Raw genomic sequence first — 14,660 nt, forward strand, 5'->3', positions numbered from 1 at the left:
GGGGCTCCATGCCCACCCCAGGGCCCTTGGTGAGAGCCCCAAGACCGAAGCTGGGCAGCTGTTTGGCTAAGGGTGGGGGCGAGGGGGGTCCTGTTCAAAGGTCCCAAGGCTTCCCTCACCTGGCAGTGGGAGCAGCAGAAGCCCTGAGACTTGGAGGGGGGAGAGCAGGAAGTGCTGTTCCAGCAGCATTAGTGATGTGCCCGGAGCTGAAGCCTGGGTGCAGAGTGGAAGGCAGAAGTGGGAAGGAGACAGGATGTGGATGGGGGAATCCTTCCCTCTGTACTAGGCTGGGAGGAGGGGAGTGGGAGAGGGAGAGAGTCCAAAGCCCTCCCTGAGGGCAAGAGGATGTTAGATGGAGGGAAGAAACCAGGAGAAAGTAGCCTCACCCAAACCTGAGCCAAGGGGCAGCCCAGGGAGATGGGGCCAATTCCTAAGGCACTGCTGGCCCAGCAAGAAGAGAGCTGCTCCACAGGGCTCTGAGGCTGAGCTGGAGAGGGCAGAACCTACCTGCTGCAGGGGCGGAGCACAGGCAGGATGGGAAAGAGGTGGGGTGGGGGTAGGGGCTGTCAGACGGGACACCGGGACACGGGGACACCGGGACACCGGGAGGGGGAACCTGTAGACAGATGGGACGGGCCTGTGGACAGTGCAGGAAACGAGGCAATGTAGGCAGGATGCTTGTCCTTGCGAGGGTGTGTGTGCTAAACAAGAGAAGGGCAGTGGGGGGCAGCCCACAGAGTGGCCTCTGGCCCACAAGGGGAACAGGAGAGGACCTGCCTGAGGAAGGGAAGGAGGCTGGAGCTGCAATGGGAGGCAGAGGGTGGGCTGAGGAGGTGGGAACGATGAGCCCAGCAGAGGAGGCTCCTGGAGCACCAGTGCGCACCAGCCAGAGGACTCTGAGGGAACAGAGGAATCCTATCAGCAACCGGCGAGGAATGCAGGAAGGAGAGGGTTGTGGGGTGTGCCCAGGAGCTCCCTGCCTCTCTGCCCTCCCCACTCCCAGGCCTGCTACTTCAAGGGATCCAGCCAGACCCCTGGGAAAGGCAGGGAAGGACTCTCCTATAGATATGTAGAGATCTATAGATAGAAATGTAGCTCTGTCTGCTGAGAAGGCCCAGCATCAAGACACACCAGGAACAGGGAACACAGCCAGCACCAGATCTTGGTTTCTCAAGGGATCAGGGATTCCTGGAGAATTGGGAGGTGGGGGGCCAGAAACCCCTCCCCCGCCCTGCCAGTAAGGCTAATGGCAGCCCTGACTCAAACTACAGGGCAATTTAAGAGCCAACCAGGAGAGCTTTGGGGTCTGGTTCACAGCTCAGATCAGAAAGGTGGGGACCCAGGCAGCACCCCAAGGAGCGCGAGGCAGCACGGTCCTGGGAACCAACGGAGCAGGTGCGAGAGGGCTCCCGGGATGGGGAGCTGGTTTCCATGTGGCTCACGTGCGGGGGAGGGGGAGGGGAGGGAGCGGCGGCACAAAGCCCAACCAACAGTCCCTTACCCCCAGATTGGAAGCTCCTTGGGGTAGGGTCACAGAGCCCTCACCACGGGGGGGACAGGCCTCTGGGGGAAGCTCTGCGGGGCGCTCAGTGGGTGGCTTGTTAGGCCGCTCAGAGTCCGTCCCTCCTCTGGGGAATGTGTCTTTGAACTCAGTTGCTGGACACTGCAACCCAGGCAGACGGGTGGGGGTGGGGTAGACCCTGCAGTCGGGGCAACAGGAGGGCCCTCGCAATTCTGCGCGGGCTTGCGGGGAGAAGGGAGGGAGCTGGACGCAGCATGCACCGCACTCCCTTCACCAGCCGGCCGGCGCTAAAAAGTACCGTTCTCCACTCGGTGCAAGCTGCACCCCAGTCCATGCTCCCGTGGGGCAGGTCTGGGGGTTCTCCCGGCGTCCTTCAGGGGAGGGCGGGGCCGGGCGAGGAGGATCTGAGGCGTGGCTGCGAAACCAGGGTCCCTTTCGCTTTCCCTTTTGTTCTCTCCAACGGCCACCGAAGACTCCGCGCGCGTGGGGAGAGCGCGGCTTGCCGGGCGCGCTGGTTTCCGCCTGCGCCTGCGCCCCCACTGTCCCGGAGCACCTTCCCGGCTCCGCGCACAGCTTGCGCCACGTAGCCTTGACCCGCGACTCCCCGGCAGCTCCCGCGGACGCACCGACGAATCGATTCGCAAGCTGGCAGCGATTGAGTCGCAGGGGCGTCCCGAGGCCAAGAAGCGCCCCGCCATGCAATCCACTCCCGACTGGCCCCCAACGCCGGGTGCCCTACGGCCGTCTCCTTTCCCGCACCCTGTCCTGCACGCCCTCCACCGCCTGGCGCGAGGCCTGCTCTTCCCGGCTTACTGGGCCCTGGACCAGCTGCTGGGCTGCTGGGCGCCGGCGGTGCGCCCGAGCTGCCAGAGCGCGCTGACCTCAGCCGTGGGCGCCGCGGCGACGCTGCCGCTGCTGCTCCTGGTCGGCCTGCCCCTGGCGCTGCCGGGCCTGCTGCTCTGGCTGCTCCTGCAGGCTTGGCGCCGCCCCTTCTGCTACCGGCCCCCGCCGCAGCACTGGGCGCCCCCAGCGCCCTGGCGCCCCCCAGCTGAGCCCGCGCGCTGCTTTGGCTTCCTCAGCGCCAACCTGTGCCTGCTCCCCGACGGGCTAGCACGCTTCAACAACCTGCGGCACAGCCAGCGGCGGGCGGAGGCTATAGGCGACGCGCTGCTCGCCGGCCTGCGGCCCTCGGGCTATGGGACCACGGGCTGCAGTCCGCCGGGGCCGGGGCCGCCCGGGGGGGTGCTGACAGCCGCGGTGCCGGCAGGTCTGGACTTCGCGTGCCTGCAGGAGGTGTTCGACCTGCGCGCGGCGCACCGCCTCGTCAGCCGCCTGGAGCCCAATCTGGGCCCGGTGCTGTACGACGTGGGCTCCTTTGGCCTGCAGCCCGGGCCGCACCTCAAGCTGCTCGGCAGCGGGCTGCTGCTGGCCTCACGTTATCCGCTGCTGCGCGCAGCCTTCCGATCCTTCCCCCACGCACGTCGCGAGGATGCGCTGGCCTCCAAGGGACTGCTTTCCGCACAGGTACAGGCCCACCGGCCGCGGCGCTCCCTGGCCTGAGAGAGGGCTGGGCGTGGGGTCGAAACGGCGAGGGTTGCTGGGGCCGTCCACGATGTTGCAGGCGCAGGTGGGCATCCTGGACGGGCGCCGCATCGTGGGCTTCCTGCACTGTACGCACTTGCATGCGCCGAGTGGTGAGCCTAGCGGACGGGATGGTCAGCACATGGGCAGGCAGTCTCGCTTCTCTCATCCTGGCGGCGACGGGTCCCAACCCTCTTCTGCATCTCCGCCCCCCGCCCCCCCCCGCGTTTGTTCACTGCCCCAAGCACCGCGCGCCGGGTGGAGCGCCCTGGTGGGCTCACAGATCAGGGCGCGGCGGAGGGGGCGGTGGGGTGCGCATCTGGGCTCAGCCTTCCTCCTCCCACCCCTGCAGGGGACGGGCCCTTGCGCTGCAAACAGCTGACGCTTCTGCTGGACTGGATGGAGCAGTTTGAAGCCGAGAGCCGCCAGAGTGGCGAGGCCGTGGCCTTCAGCGTGCTTCTGGGTGACCTAAACTTCGACAACTGCTCTTCAGGTGAGGGGGAGGCTGCGGAGGGGCGGGGCCGGGCGGCCTGGCCCCTCCCACCGAGCGCCGGCCTCTTCTCGCAGACCACGCAAAGGAGCAGGAGCACGAGCTCTTCAGCCACTTCTGGGATCCCTGCCGGCTGGGCACTCGCCGGGAGCAGCCCTGGGCCCTGGGTACGGCGCCCGGGCGGGGAGCGGTCCTAGGGAGGGCTCCGGGGCCTCGGCTTCCTGATGACCGCCCTCCCCGCCCTTCCCCAGGCACGATGCTGAACACCTCCACTCTGCACCACTCGGTGGCCTGCTCCCCAGAGATGCTGCGGAGGTGAGTGGCGACCTGGGGGTCAGGCACCGCCCAGGACGGAGGGGAGCCCTGGCCATGGTGACACCGCCCGTCCTCAGGGCCCTGGAGCAGGAGGAAGGGCGCCACCGCTACCTGGCAGGCCCTCCCGGCAGAGGCCCGCGGGCTAAACCCTGGCGGGGCCGGCGCGTAGACTACGTCATGTACCGGGGAGTGGCCGGAGGCCCGCTGAGCCCAGTAAGTGCCAGAACTCCGGGCGCTGGGCCGGCCGGGACTGAGGCGACACCTCAACCTGACTCCCTCCCCCAGGAGGTGGAGCAGGTGACCTTCAGCACCGCCCTGGCGGGGCTCACAGACCACCTGGCCGTGGGACTTCGGCTCCGAGTGTCCGCGCCCTCCTGACGCACGCACGCACGCAGGCCGGGTGGAAAGACGGACACGGACGCAGAGCGTGAGCCTGGCCAGTTGCCGCGGGGACGGGGCGACTTCAGAGCTGTTTATTGTGGGGACCCTCCCTCACACTGCCTCCTGGGCTCTGCGGTACTCATAGACGCTGCCGCGCTCAGGGAAGGCTGGGAGCTGCTGGGGCGACCCCGGCGGCTGCGGGGCGGGGTCATCCGGGTCCCCATAGCCCCCGCCGCCTGGTGTGTGGAGGCAGAACACGTCCTGTGGAACAGAAGGGTAGGCTCAGCGCGGGCATGCCCTCCCCGCCAGCTGCCTCCCGCTGCGGCCCCCCACCCCCCCTTCCAGAGCGGCCAGCCTGGACCACGGAGGCCCACTGCGCGCCCTCTTCCCGTAAGAAACCAAATTAAATTCAGTCTCTCGTTATCTTTGCAACTCTGCTCACCCTTTGTGGAATGCGGATCAATGGGGGGCGGGCGGGAATGGGAAAGGATGGGGCTCAGTCCTTACCCCGGGGTACACGGGCACCGACGTCTTCCCCCCCAGATTCACCGTCCGGCCATCCTTGCGGATCAGCAGGTTTAGGCCACGGGCGCCGGGCTCGCCCCCTGCGGGAAGAGGCCAGGTGAGGCGAGCCCAGGAGCCAGGAAGGGAGAGAAAGGAAAGAGGTTGGCGGGGAGACAGGAGGACACCGGCCGGAGGGGGCGGGGGGGCGGGGGCAGGGGAGCGGGGGCAGGGGAGCGGGGCTGCTCACCGTGGAGGCCGTAGGGCTGGAAGGCGCGGCGCTCGGTCAGCACGGACAGCAGCGCCTCCTCGCGGAAGAGCAGCTCGCGGACGACGCCATCGCCGCCCCGGAAGCGGCCGCGGCCCCCAGACCCCAGCCTCAGCTCGAAGCGGCGCACGATGACTGGGTACCTGCGCGGGCCAGGGACTCAGTGCGGCCCGCCCGGGCTCCGGGCCCCCCGTGCCGCCCCCGCTGCTCACCTGCTCTCCAGGATCTCCGGGTCGGTGATGCGCGTGTTGGTCATGTGGCTGTGCACGCCGCTGCGCCCGTGCCAGCCGGGGCCCGCGCCCGCGCCGCCGGCCACCGTCTCGTAGTAGCCCATGTGGGCATTGCCCAGGGTCACATTGTTCATGCAGCCCTGGCAGGGGCAAGAGGCATTTGCGCTGGGCTGGAGGGTAATCCCCCCCGACAGGCCCGAGCGTGCCCACCCACCCGCCGCACCTGCGAGGCGGCGCAGGCCCCGAAGGCCCCTAGGATGACGTCCACCACGCGCTGTGACGTGAGCACGTTGCCGCCCACCACGGCCGCTTCAGGGGACGGGTCCAGGATGGAGCCTCTAGGGATCACCACGCGCACGGGCGCCAGGCAGCCCTGTGGGGGAGGGGCCAGCTCTCAGGGCAGTTGGGGAACATACGTGCCCCTCCCACCAGCACCCCCAGGATCAGTCCGTTGTTGGGCTGACCGCGCCCCCAGGATCATTCGGGCCGCGCGCTCCTGCGCACCTGGTTGAGCGGGATGTCGCGGCCCACCAGACAGCGGAGGCAGTAGATGAGGGCGGACAGCGTGATGGCCCGCGGCGCGTTCAGGTTGCCAAACACCTCAGGCCCGGTGCCGCTGAAGTCAAATACTGCGCTGCCCTGTCCGTGGGGGAGAGGGGAGGGGAGAGGTCAGCAGCAGCCAGGCGGCCACGCCTCCGATGCCCTCGGCCCTGCCGCTGTGCCGGCCACACCTGACTCAGGTTGATCTGCACGCGGAGTCGGATGGGGGAGCCGTCGTCCATGTGGTCCTCAGCTGACACCTCCAGGGGCAGGCCTCGGGCCTGCCGGGAGGTTCCAAAGGCCCGCAGCATGTCCCGCACGGCCAGCTCAGCGTTTGCCTAGCACATAGTATGTTCATCCGGCAGCCAGGCCGCCTTCCAGGTGGTGCGGGTGCTCCCCACCTACCCATCCAGCTGCCTGGGGGCGCGCACAGAGCTGCCCCCCGGTTGCTGCCCCTCGGCCCACCTGAATATGGCCCATGTAGGCCTGCACCACATCCAGGCCATACTGCCCAATGAGTTCTCCCACCAGCTGGATGCCCTTCTGGTTGGCTGCCACTTGCGCACGGAGGTCCGAAAGGTTGTCGTGCAGGTTCCGAGTTCCGCTACAGCCGGGAATCTTGCTTGGAGCCCGCAGGGCCTCAGTCACCGCTGGATGGAGGAGGTCACCACTGAGCCGCCCCTGAACTCCTGGGGCTGCCTGGCCCCCTGCTCCACACCTACTTCACCCCTGCTGGGCGCTGTGTGGGGCACCCCATGTTGGCCCTTCACTGGCTCCCCAGCACCCCCAAAACCCCCAGCCTCCTCCCATCTGCTCAACCTTCTTCCCACACTCCAGCCCCCCCGGGCACCCTAGACTAGGACAGGGAGCTTTGCCTGTGACCTCACAGGAGCTGGGGGTTCCCCGGGGCAGGCAGGGGGTTCTTCCCTCAGCAAACTCTGCTTCCACCTTTAATTCCTCCTGCCCTACCTCCCCACCACCTGCCCCACTCCCTCCTGCCCTTTCTGGGCTTCCCTCCCCCTCAGAGGAGAAAAGCGACTTCCCTTGACCCTCCCCCAGTCACACTGCCCCAGGGGCCCTCTGTCAACCACTGTGAAAGAGCATCAGCTGGCCCTCTGTACCTCCTGCCCCACCCCCAAACAAATCTGACCTAGGCCCCTATGTCCCCTGGGGAGCCCCAGAGGCTGAGGGAAAGCCTCTCTCCTCTCTGACCAAGAGATGACCTCTCTCTGAGCAGTCACAGTAGGCTCTCAGGCTCCCTGGCCACTGTGTCCTCTGTCTCGTGCCTGCACATGTCCCTCCCGTGATCCCTGCCCCTTGCCCCCTGCTCCCCCACCCTGACCAAGGGAGCGGCCAGGCCTGGGTCACTCTGTTTGTGTGAAAGCAGCCTGAGGCTCTATTACCCCACCCTCCACCCTGCCCACCGCCACCCTCACTCTGGGATGCCCCCTGGGCTCCAGGGCCCCTGCACTCTCACATGAGCTCTGAATTCTCCGCTGCCCATGTCCTGGACCACGCTGCAACTTCTGCCCCAACTTCCCTGCAGCTGCGCTGTGCCCGCCAGAGCCTCCCCCTATCCTCTAGCTGTCCAAACTTGACTCCCCACCCCCACCCCCAAATCCCACCAAATGCCAACCTTGATCTCCAAGCCAGTTGTCCCTACCCCCACTTCCGCTGCCCAGCTCGAGGGCCAGCATCATCCAGGGCAACCGTGGCTGTCCCCCACCCCACTCAGCCTGGCCTCTGGGCCGCCCTCCAACCCCCACATCCACTCTGCACGTAGGCTGAGGGCTCTCATGGTGTGTAGGCAGACCAGTGCAGGCCCACTTAAGCCCTTCATGGCCACCCCACTACCCAATGACTCAGACCCAGGCCCAAGAAAGGGCCTGCAGGGCCTGGCCCCTGTCCTCACTGCTTCTCTGCAGCCCTCAGACCCAGGGCAGACACAGCTCAGACTGTAAGCACCATGAGCAATGGCCTACCTTGCAACAGTCTCCTCTCCCTCCTGTGCCCAGTGCCATGGGTGTCCTGGCCAGCTCCCGCCCCCAAAATCACTGAGGCCTTCCTGGACCCAGGCAGAGTTTGCCTCCGCTCCTCTGGTCATGGCTGAGAGATGATCTGCAACCACTGTGGGGTCGCTGCCTGGCTGCCCCAGGCTCTAGGCAGGCCTGGGCCAGTAGGCTGTGTCCCAGTGTAGCCCCTGCCCCAGCCTGGCTGTAAGGGGCAGCCATGTATGCCAGCCCACCAAATCCTCCCCCCCACCATTGCCCCAACCCCACCCCCACTCACCCTCCTCCTGGAAGACTCCCCCCTGGACCAGTTTGAAAGACAGAAAGACAGCACCCTCCTGCTGCAGTGTGGTGGAGTGGGGGGGCATGGAGCCTGGTGTGATGCCCCCAATGTCTGCATGATGCCCACGGCTAGCCACGTAGAACACAGGCCGAGTCTGACCCGGCCAAAACACCTGGCAGTGGAGAGCAACCGTCAACTGGGTCAGCCGCCCTTGCCCCCCAGAGACACCCAGGCAGAGGTCCTCACCGGTGTGATGACCGTCAGGTCCGGCAGGTGGCTGCCCCCAGCACTGGGGTGGTTGCTCAGCAGCACGTCGCCAGGGTGGAGGTCAGCCCCCAACTGCTGGATCTGAAGCCAGGAGACAGTCCCGAGTTGGAAGGGGCGGAGGTGAGGGGTGGGGTAGGGAAAGCAGAGAGGGGACCCGCCAAACCTGGAACTGCACGGTCTCCTGCATGGCGCCCAGGTGCACAGGGATGTGGGGGGCATTGGATACCAGCCCCCCATCCGGCCCGAAGAGGGCACAGGAGAAGTCCAGACGCTCCTTGATGTTGGTGGAGATGGCTGTGCGCTGCAGGATGCGGCCCATCTGCTCTGGGGGCACAGAGTGACCAGGCGCCCGCTGGCCCCACCCCACCCACAGCACAGCCCTAGATTATGTAGAATAGGAAGAGGCAGGACCTTCAAGGCCCCAAGGGTGGTGGGGGCTCACCTACACAAGGTGAGGCCACAGCCAGGCCATGCCTTGCCTGTGTGAGGGGCACCCCCTTCCTCTCCATCCCTGCCTGGAGCCTCACCAAGAACCTGGAACCCCACATCAACCCTCCAGCTTGCCCAGCACAGTAAGAAGTTGGTGCTGAGGCACAGGATTCAGGGCCCCCAGCAAGCCCCCAGCCTGACCCTGCACAGATGGGTTCACTGTGCTGAGCCTGTTTCCTGTCCACAGGTCCCATGGCCGCCGGTGGGAGGTAGGTACTCGCACCGCGCAAGGCCCGCTGGTGTATGGCGGCCAGCCATCCCAGCACCAGGGCCACACTGCCCACCCTTCCCCGAGTCACACTCCGCCTCTCTCTGCACACTCCCGCCGGCCACACGGCCTGCACCTTCGTCTGCCTAGTACGCACACTCCCACACCCCCCCCACGGAGGGGCAGAGTCGCTGGGGGACGGTGGCAGCCACTCACCAGCAATACTCATGAAGCGGTGCGAGAAGATGGACAGGTGGATGGGGTCCAGCTGGGCACCCACCGTGCTTGGGGCCTCAGCCCCCACAGAGATGCGGATGTCCCCCGTCTCAGTCACCGCTGCCTGGCAGCCTGGTTCCACCAGGATGGTGCTGAGGGCAGGGGCACGAGAGGCTGGAGGAGCCAAGCCAGACCCCTCATCCCAAATAGGGACCCCACATCCCCAGGCTGGGGGACGCACCAACCATAAGGGGACCCCAGAGGCCTTCATATTCCTGTAGCCTTGGGCCAGAGAACCCTCCGCCAGGACCCCGAGCTCACCCGGGCCCTGGCAGCTGTGGCCCCAGCCCTCACCCCCAGGGCCCCACCCTAGCCAGGCCTCAGCCCACCTGTTGCTGTCAATGATGAGGCAGGGCCCCAGAAGCTTGTGCCCGTAGCCCAGCTCTCCCAACAGGTATACGGGGGTTTCCTGGTACCCCCCCTCAAAGTAGCACTGGGTCATCTGAGGAGGGTGCGGGATGAGTGAGGTTCCTGGGTCCAGCTCCCTCCCTGGGTCTCCCCATCCACACCTGTCCCCATGTCCCTGTGGGTGTGGGTGGGCAGGCAGAGGCAGAGCCACCCACCTTGTCTACCCGGGGAGGCCCAGTCTGAGCTTTGGGGACATCCTCAAGGCAAAGGCCACTGCGGCCAGTGCCCCTCACACGCACGTCGTCCACCACCACTGGCCGCTCAGGGATGACGAAGCCAAACTCCCTCATGTACCTGTACGTCCACCAGCCCCGAGAGAACTCTCAGGGCAAGGTGGCCAGGCTAGCAGGCCCCCGCCAGCGCTCCCGGACCCAGCGTTTGCGTACCTCTCCACAAAGGCGGCCCCGAAATCACCGGCCCGGGGCGAGCGGGCAGTGGCTGGGTGCTGGTGGGCAGACACCATCAGGGCACAGTCGGTGCCCTGGTAGCGTAGATGCAGGAAGCTCTCGGTGCTGATCTGGGGCCTGTGGTGGTGAGGCAGGAGGGGACTCACACAGGGCCCCCGAGAGGACCTCCGTCCTGCCTCCCCCAGCACGCAGGAGCCCAGCCCTCCATGGGGCCCCAGCACCATCTGGGAAATCAGGCGGTAAATCCAACCAGGGGGTGGCTGGGATGCTGCAAGACCCCTGCCTGGCCAAGCCCACCCCAGCCCCTTGAGCCCCACCTGGGAAAGCCCTGGGCCCGCAGGGCGTCCACACACTGTTCCTCCAGGCGGCTCAGCCTCTGGTCCAGCTGCACAAAGGTCTCAGGCGTATAAGGCAAGGAGCACGGCTCCTGCGCCTCGTGCACCACGTCTGCCAGGGCCAGTCCCAGTGCCGACAACAGCCCGCTGTGCCTAGGGGACAGGGGCCTCAGCAGTGTGGGGCTGCCTCCTGAAGCCAGCCCCCCAGCCTAGGACACACGGGCCACTCCCACGCATACCTGTGAATGTGCACAGTGTCCATGCCCAGGGCCCGGGCGATGGCACAAGCATGCTGCCCACCAGCCCCCCCAAAGCACGCCAGAACGTGGGCTGAGGGGTCATGGCCTCGTGCCTGGGAAGCCAGAAGGGGGTCAGTGGCGGACCCTACGCTGTCTGGCCGCCCACCCCTCCCCCGACGGGGTGGCCTGAGTGGGAGGCGTGGGAGTGGGGAGCAGGGCTGGAGGGCAGGGCGGGCGTACCTGCGTGAGTGCGCGGATGGGCCGGCACATGGCCTCGTTGGCCACGCGCACGAACCCCATGGCTACCTCCTCCAGGCTCAGCAGGGAGGCCGGGCAAGGCCCATTGGTCAGGAAGCTGTTGACCTCAGTAGCCACAGCCTCCAGGGCCTTTCGGGAGGCCTCAGGGGACAGTGGCTGGTCCTCTCCCGGCCCAAAAATGCAGGGGAAGGAGGCAGGCAGTAGGCGACCCAGAACCAGATTAGCATCCGTCACTGTCACGGGACCCCCTGGGAGGTGTGCAAGGGGTGGGGGTTGGGGGATGGAGATGGGGTCCAGGACTGGACCTCAGGGGTGGGGTGGGCCTGGGCAGCACGGGAAGGAGCCCGGTGGGGCAGATACCACCTCTTACCTTTGCGGTAGCAGGCAGGGCCAGGATGGGCTCCTGCAGACTCTGGCCCCACCACAAAGAGGCCGGACCTGGGAGAGGGAGGACTGGACTTAGAGGTGCGTTGGGAGGCAGGGCTAGGGGGCCCCAGCCCAGGTGCAGGGGCTGACCTGAAGAAGAGGCGGGAGCCCCCACCAGCTGCCACTGTGTTGATGTCCAGCTGGGGGGCCTGGAGGGTGACCCCAGCTGTGCGGGCCTCAAAGACATGCTCAAACTCCCCAGCATAGCGGCTCACGTCGGTGGATGTGCCTGGTGGGGGCAAGGGGTATGAGGAGTCCACTCACAGACCTCGATGCCTGGCACTGCCTGGCCCTGCAGCAGAGACTCCTCCTGACCCCACCCTTCAGCCTTCATACCTCCCATGTCAAAGCCAATGACAGGCTGGCCGCCTTCCACCCGGTAGGTGGTGGCTGAGTAGCCAACCACACCCCCAGCAGGTCCAGACAACACAGCGCGGGAGCCGCTGAAGGAATCCATGGGTGCCAGGCCACCATCAGAGCGCATGAACAGCACCTGCACGTCCTGGGGGCAAGCAGGTGGTCAGTGAGGGGCTGGCCGGCACAGGGTGGGGGTGGCTGGGAGAAGGCAGGCGGGGGGGCCTCACCTTGAGCTGGCCCTGGAAGCCACGGCGGAAACCCTGCACATAACGCTGTATGGTGGGCGTCAGGTAGGCGTCGGCACAGGCCGTGTGCCCCCGAGGCACGATGCGCACCATGGGCATGGCCTCCGAGGACAGTGATACGTGTGTGAAGCCCAGCTCCTGGGCCAGTGCGCCCACCTGCTGCTCATGCTGGGCCCACCTGTTACAACGACCCAGTGGTACTCTGCCTCCTGCCCACAGCCTCCTGCCCGCCCCCCAGGGCCCCTGGCCAGCCCGCACTCACGTGTAGGAGTGCATGAGCACCACGGCCAGGCTGCGGATGCCTCGGGACAGGAGCCCCTCCAGCTTCCCACGCAGACCCCCGAGGTCCACGGGCTGTTGCACCTCCAGCAGGTCCCCTGTGCGGCCTGCCAGGAAGCCTGTCACCACCCCGTCAAAGGCCTGGGAGGGCCTGCTACTCCCACCCCCCAACACGCGAGGCATCGCACCTCTGACAGGCGTCCCCGCGCCCAGCTCCCCACGATACAGCACCACGCGCTCGTCCACCTCCAGCACCTCTTCGTACAGTACCTCAGGCATGTGCACAGCCTGGGGGCAGGCAGAGGCTCAGAGGAAGCCCAGGCCTGAGGGGCCTTGCTGGGGTCCCGCGCGGGTGGGCAGCGCGGGCGAGGGGATGTGTCCCAACAGGCCAGCCAACAGGCCCAGGAGACGCGGTCAGACAGGGCGGCCCCAGCAAGGCCCACCCAGGGGGCGGCTCTCTGCCCCGAAGCACCTGAGTGTAGCCAACTGCCCCACCCCCACAAGGGCAGCTCCCTCTGGGAATCCAGCAGGGGAGGTGGGGGGCGGGGAGTGGGAGGGTGGGCGCGGGGCAGGGGGTGGGGGGGCTCCCATCCCTCACCCTGAGCAGTTCGTCCTGGGTCGCGCCACACCCAGAATCCAGGACAGGGCATGGTGGCAGACAGGAACAGGAGTGTGAGTACTCTGAGGGCTTGGGGGACACAGCACCTGCTAGGAGTGCTGGAGCCTCCCTCCTCTCTGCCTGTCAGCGGGTGGCCTTGGGCCGGCACTGACCCTTCCAAGGACTGCCCTCCCCGAGGGGCCATGAGCTGCTGGACCCAGCATCAGCTGGAGTGGGTGAGCTCACCAGATCAAAGAGGTCCTCTCGGGCCTGGGTGCCCACGTGCAGCAGGTCTCGGAAGCCACGTGTCACCAGCAGGGCCACCCGCTCCCCCCGCCGCTCCAGCAACGCGTTGGTGGCCACTGTGGTGCCCATGCGGATGCTGGCAATGCGACTAGTGTCCAGCGGCCGGTCCCGGGGCAACAGCATGCCCCCCTCCTGGGAACCACATGGTTAGTGTCAGTCCGGCCTCTGGTTCCCACATCCCACCCCACACCGCCACTCTGCCTCGGCCACCTGCTCCAGAATGCGGCGGATGCCCTCAGTCGGTGCGTCTACATAGTTGGCAGGGTCCTCTGAGAGCAGCTTCAAGACCCTCACGTGCCCCCCGGGGCACTGGGCAAAGACATCTGTGAAGGTGCCTCCGCGGTCGATGGCAAAATGGAAACGCCCCTCGGGGCCGCCCATGATGATAGGGCTGGGGTCCAGCCGCGACTCTTCGGCAGGTAGTCCTGGGAGAACTGGACAGAGACGGCAGATCAGGCCACAGGCCTGGGGGTCGTCCACGGCTTGGCAGCCTTGGGCAGAGCTGGGATGGGGAGAGGATGGGGGGGTTCCAGGTCCAGAAGGGGTCCTGGGCAGAGCGGGAGCTGCAGACCCAGCTCAGAGGGCAGCCTGAGGGGTGGCCAGAGCTGGGTAGGTGGGGGCGCCAGACCTAATGGCCCTCGTTACCCGGTTCCCAGTGCCCCGGGCTGCGGCTGAAACCCCCCCGGCCCAGAACAGGCCTTTCGGAGGTGGACCGCCCGCGGGCTGGTGGGTCTCCGCTCTCTGAACACGAAGACGCACGGGGGCCGGGGGCGGGTGAGGGAAGCCCCACTCCCAGCTGCTCGACCTTGGGGCCCAGGCCCTGTGGGACGCGGGGACGGGGCGGGGCCTGCGCAGACGGCGGGGCGGGGCCCGCGGCCGGAGCGCGGGAAGCGGCGGGGCTGTGGGGGCAGCGCGGCCGAGGCGGGGTGGGAAGGAGAGGGGCCGAGAACGTCCCGGTGCAAGGCCCACCTGGCGGGTCGGCTCCGAGCCGCTCGCTGTCTGTTCGCGCTGCGCTCCCTCCCAGCCCTGCCCGCGCCCGCCCCCGTCCCCAGCCCGGAAGCGGAGCCCGCCCCCCGCACGACCGGTCCGGGCGCGCACGGCCCTCCGGGTTGCGTAAGGCTCCGCTTGCCGGGAGCGGCCTCCTTCCTCCGCCGGGAGCACCCCCGGAGGACGGCGGGGCGCGGGGCCGAGCTGGGCTAGGGGCGGCGCGGTGCTGGGCACCGCGGTTCCGCCGGCCGTCAGGCCCTAAGCCCGCCCAGAGATCGCCGAGCCTAGGAGCCCTGGGACCCACTCTGGGTGCCCGGGGGCAGGGAGAGCAGAGTGCCCCGCAAAGAAAGAATAGCCAGACGAGCTCGAACTGCCCCCTGGCGCGAGGCAGTTACGCCGCGGGGGGAGGGGCCACCAGCGCGCGCCCTGCGGAACCCCCTTGCTTGCAGGTGCTG

At 67.4% G+C, this 14,660-nt stretch overlaps 2 protein-coding genes across 6 annotated transcripts; one reads left to right on the forward strand and one right to left on the reverse strand.

Moving 5' to 3' along the window:
* Nucleotides 1–1,920: 1,920 nt before the first annotated feature.
* LOC118015296 (sphingomyelin phosphodiesterase 5-like) lies at nucleotides 1,921–4,455 on the forward strand. Of its 2 annotated transcripts, none has more exons than XM_035012138.1 (7): nucleotides 1,921–3,046; nucleotides 3,144–3,192; nucleotides 3,456–3,596; nucleotides 3,671–3,760; nucleotides 3,845–3,908; nucleotides 3,986–4,121; nucleotides 4,194–4,455. In XM_035012138.1, exons 1-7 carry the CDS (start codon nucleotides 2,219–2,221, stop codon nucleotides 4,284–4,286), a joined length of 1,401 nt encoding a protein of 466 aa, XP_034868029.1. In that variant the 5' UTR covers nucleotides 1,921–2,218; the 3' UTR covers nucleotides 4,287–4,455. The 2 variants fall into 2 exon arrangements, with proteins under 2 accessions (XP_034868029.1, XP_034868028.1); XM_035012137.1 differs by having other exon boundaries at nucleotides 1,922–3,046; nucleotides 3,144–3,216.
* OPLAH (5-oxoprolinase, ATP-hydrolysing) lies at nucleotides 4,389–14,262 on the reverse strand. 4 transcript variants are annotated; one of them, XM_035012134.1, is made up of 28 exons: nucleotides 14,188–14,262; nucleotides 13,429–13,652; nucleotides 13,159–13,350; nucleotides 12,913–12,927; nucleotides 12,503–12,602; nucleotides 12,298–12,421; nucleotides 12,018–12,213; nucleotides 11,770–11,935; nucleotides 11,524–11,662; nucleotides 11,378–11,445; nucleotides 10,990–11,255; nucleotides 10,750–10,862; nucleotides 10,493–10,663; nucleotides 10,155–10,292; nucleotides 9,924–10,062; nucleotides 9,690–9,802; nucleotides 9,301–9,452; nucleotides 8,551–8,711; nucleotides 8,367–8,468; nucleotides 8,118–8,292; nucleotides 6,294–6,478; nucleotides 6,020–6,166; nucleotides 5,793–5,927; nucleotides 5,512–5,661; nucleotides 5,271–5,428; nucleotides 5,041–5,201; nucleotides 4,797–4,894; nucleotides 4,389–4,550 (listed from the first exon to the last, which is right to left on the reverse strand). In XM_035012134.1, the coding sequence occupies exons 2-28, from the start codon at nucleotides 13,597–13,599 to the stop codon at nucleotides 4,401–4,403; spliced, it is 3,885 nt and encodes a 1,294-aa protein (XP_034868025.1). In that variant the 5' UTR covers nucleotides 13,600–13,652; nucleotides 14,188–14,262; the 3' UTR covers nucleotides 4,389–4,400. The 4 variants fall into 4 exon arrangements, with proteins under 4 accessions (XP_034868025.1, XP_034868023.1, XP_034868024.1 ...); XM_035012132.1 differs by having other exon boundaries at nucleotides 12,913–13,002; XM_035012133.1 differs by lacking the exon at nucleotides 14,188–14,262 and adding an exon at nucleotides 13,864–14,029 and having other exon boundaries at nucleotides 12,913–13,002.
* Nucleotides 14,263–14,660: the final 398 nt, after the last annotated feature.

This window comes from Mirounga leonina, unplaced genomic scaffold (assembly GCF_011800145.1).
Source record: "Mirounga leonina isolate KUSES-001 unplaced genomic scaffold, KU_Mleo_1.0 Mir_165, whole genome shotgun sequence".
NCBI lineage: Eukaryota > Metazoa > Chordata > Mammalia > Carnivora > Phocidae > Mirounga > Mirounga leonina.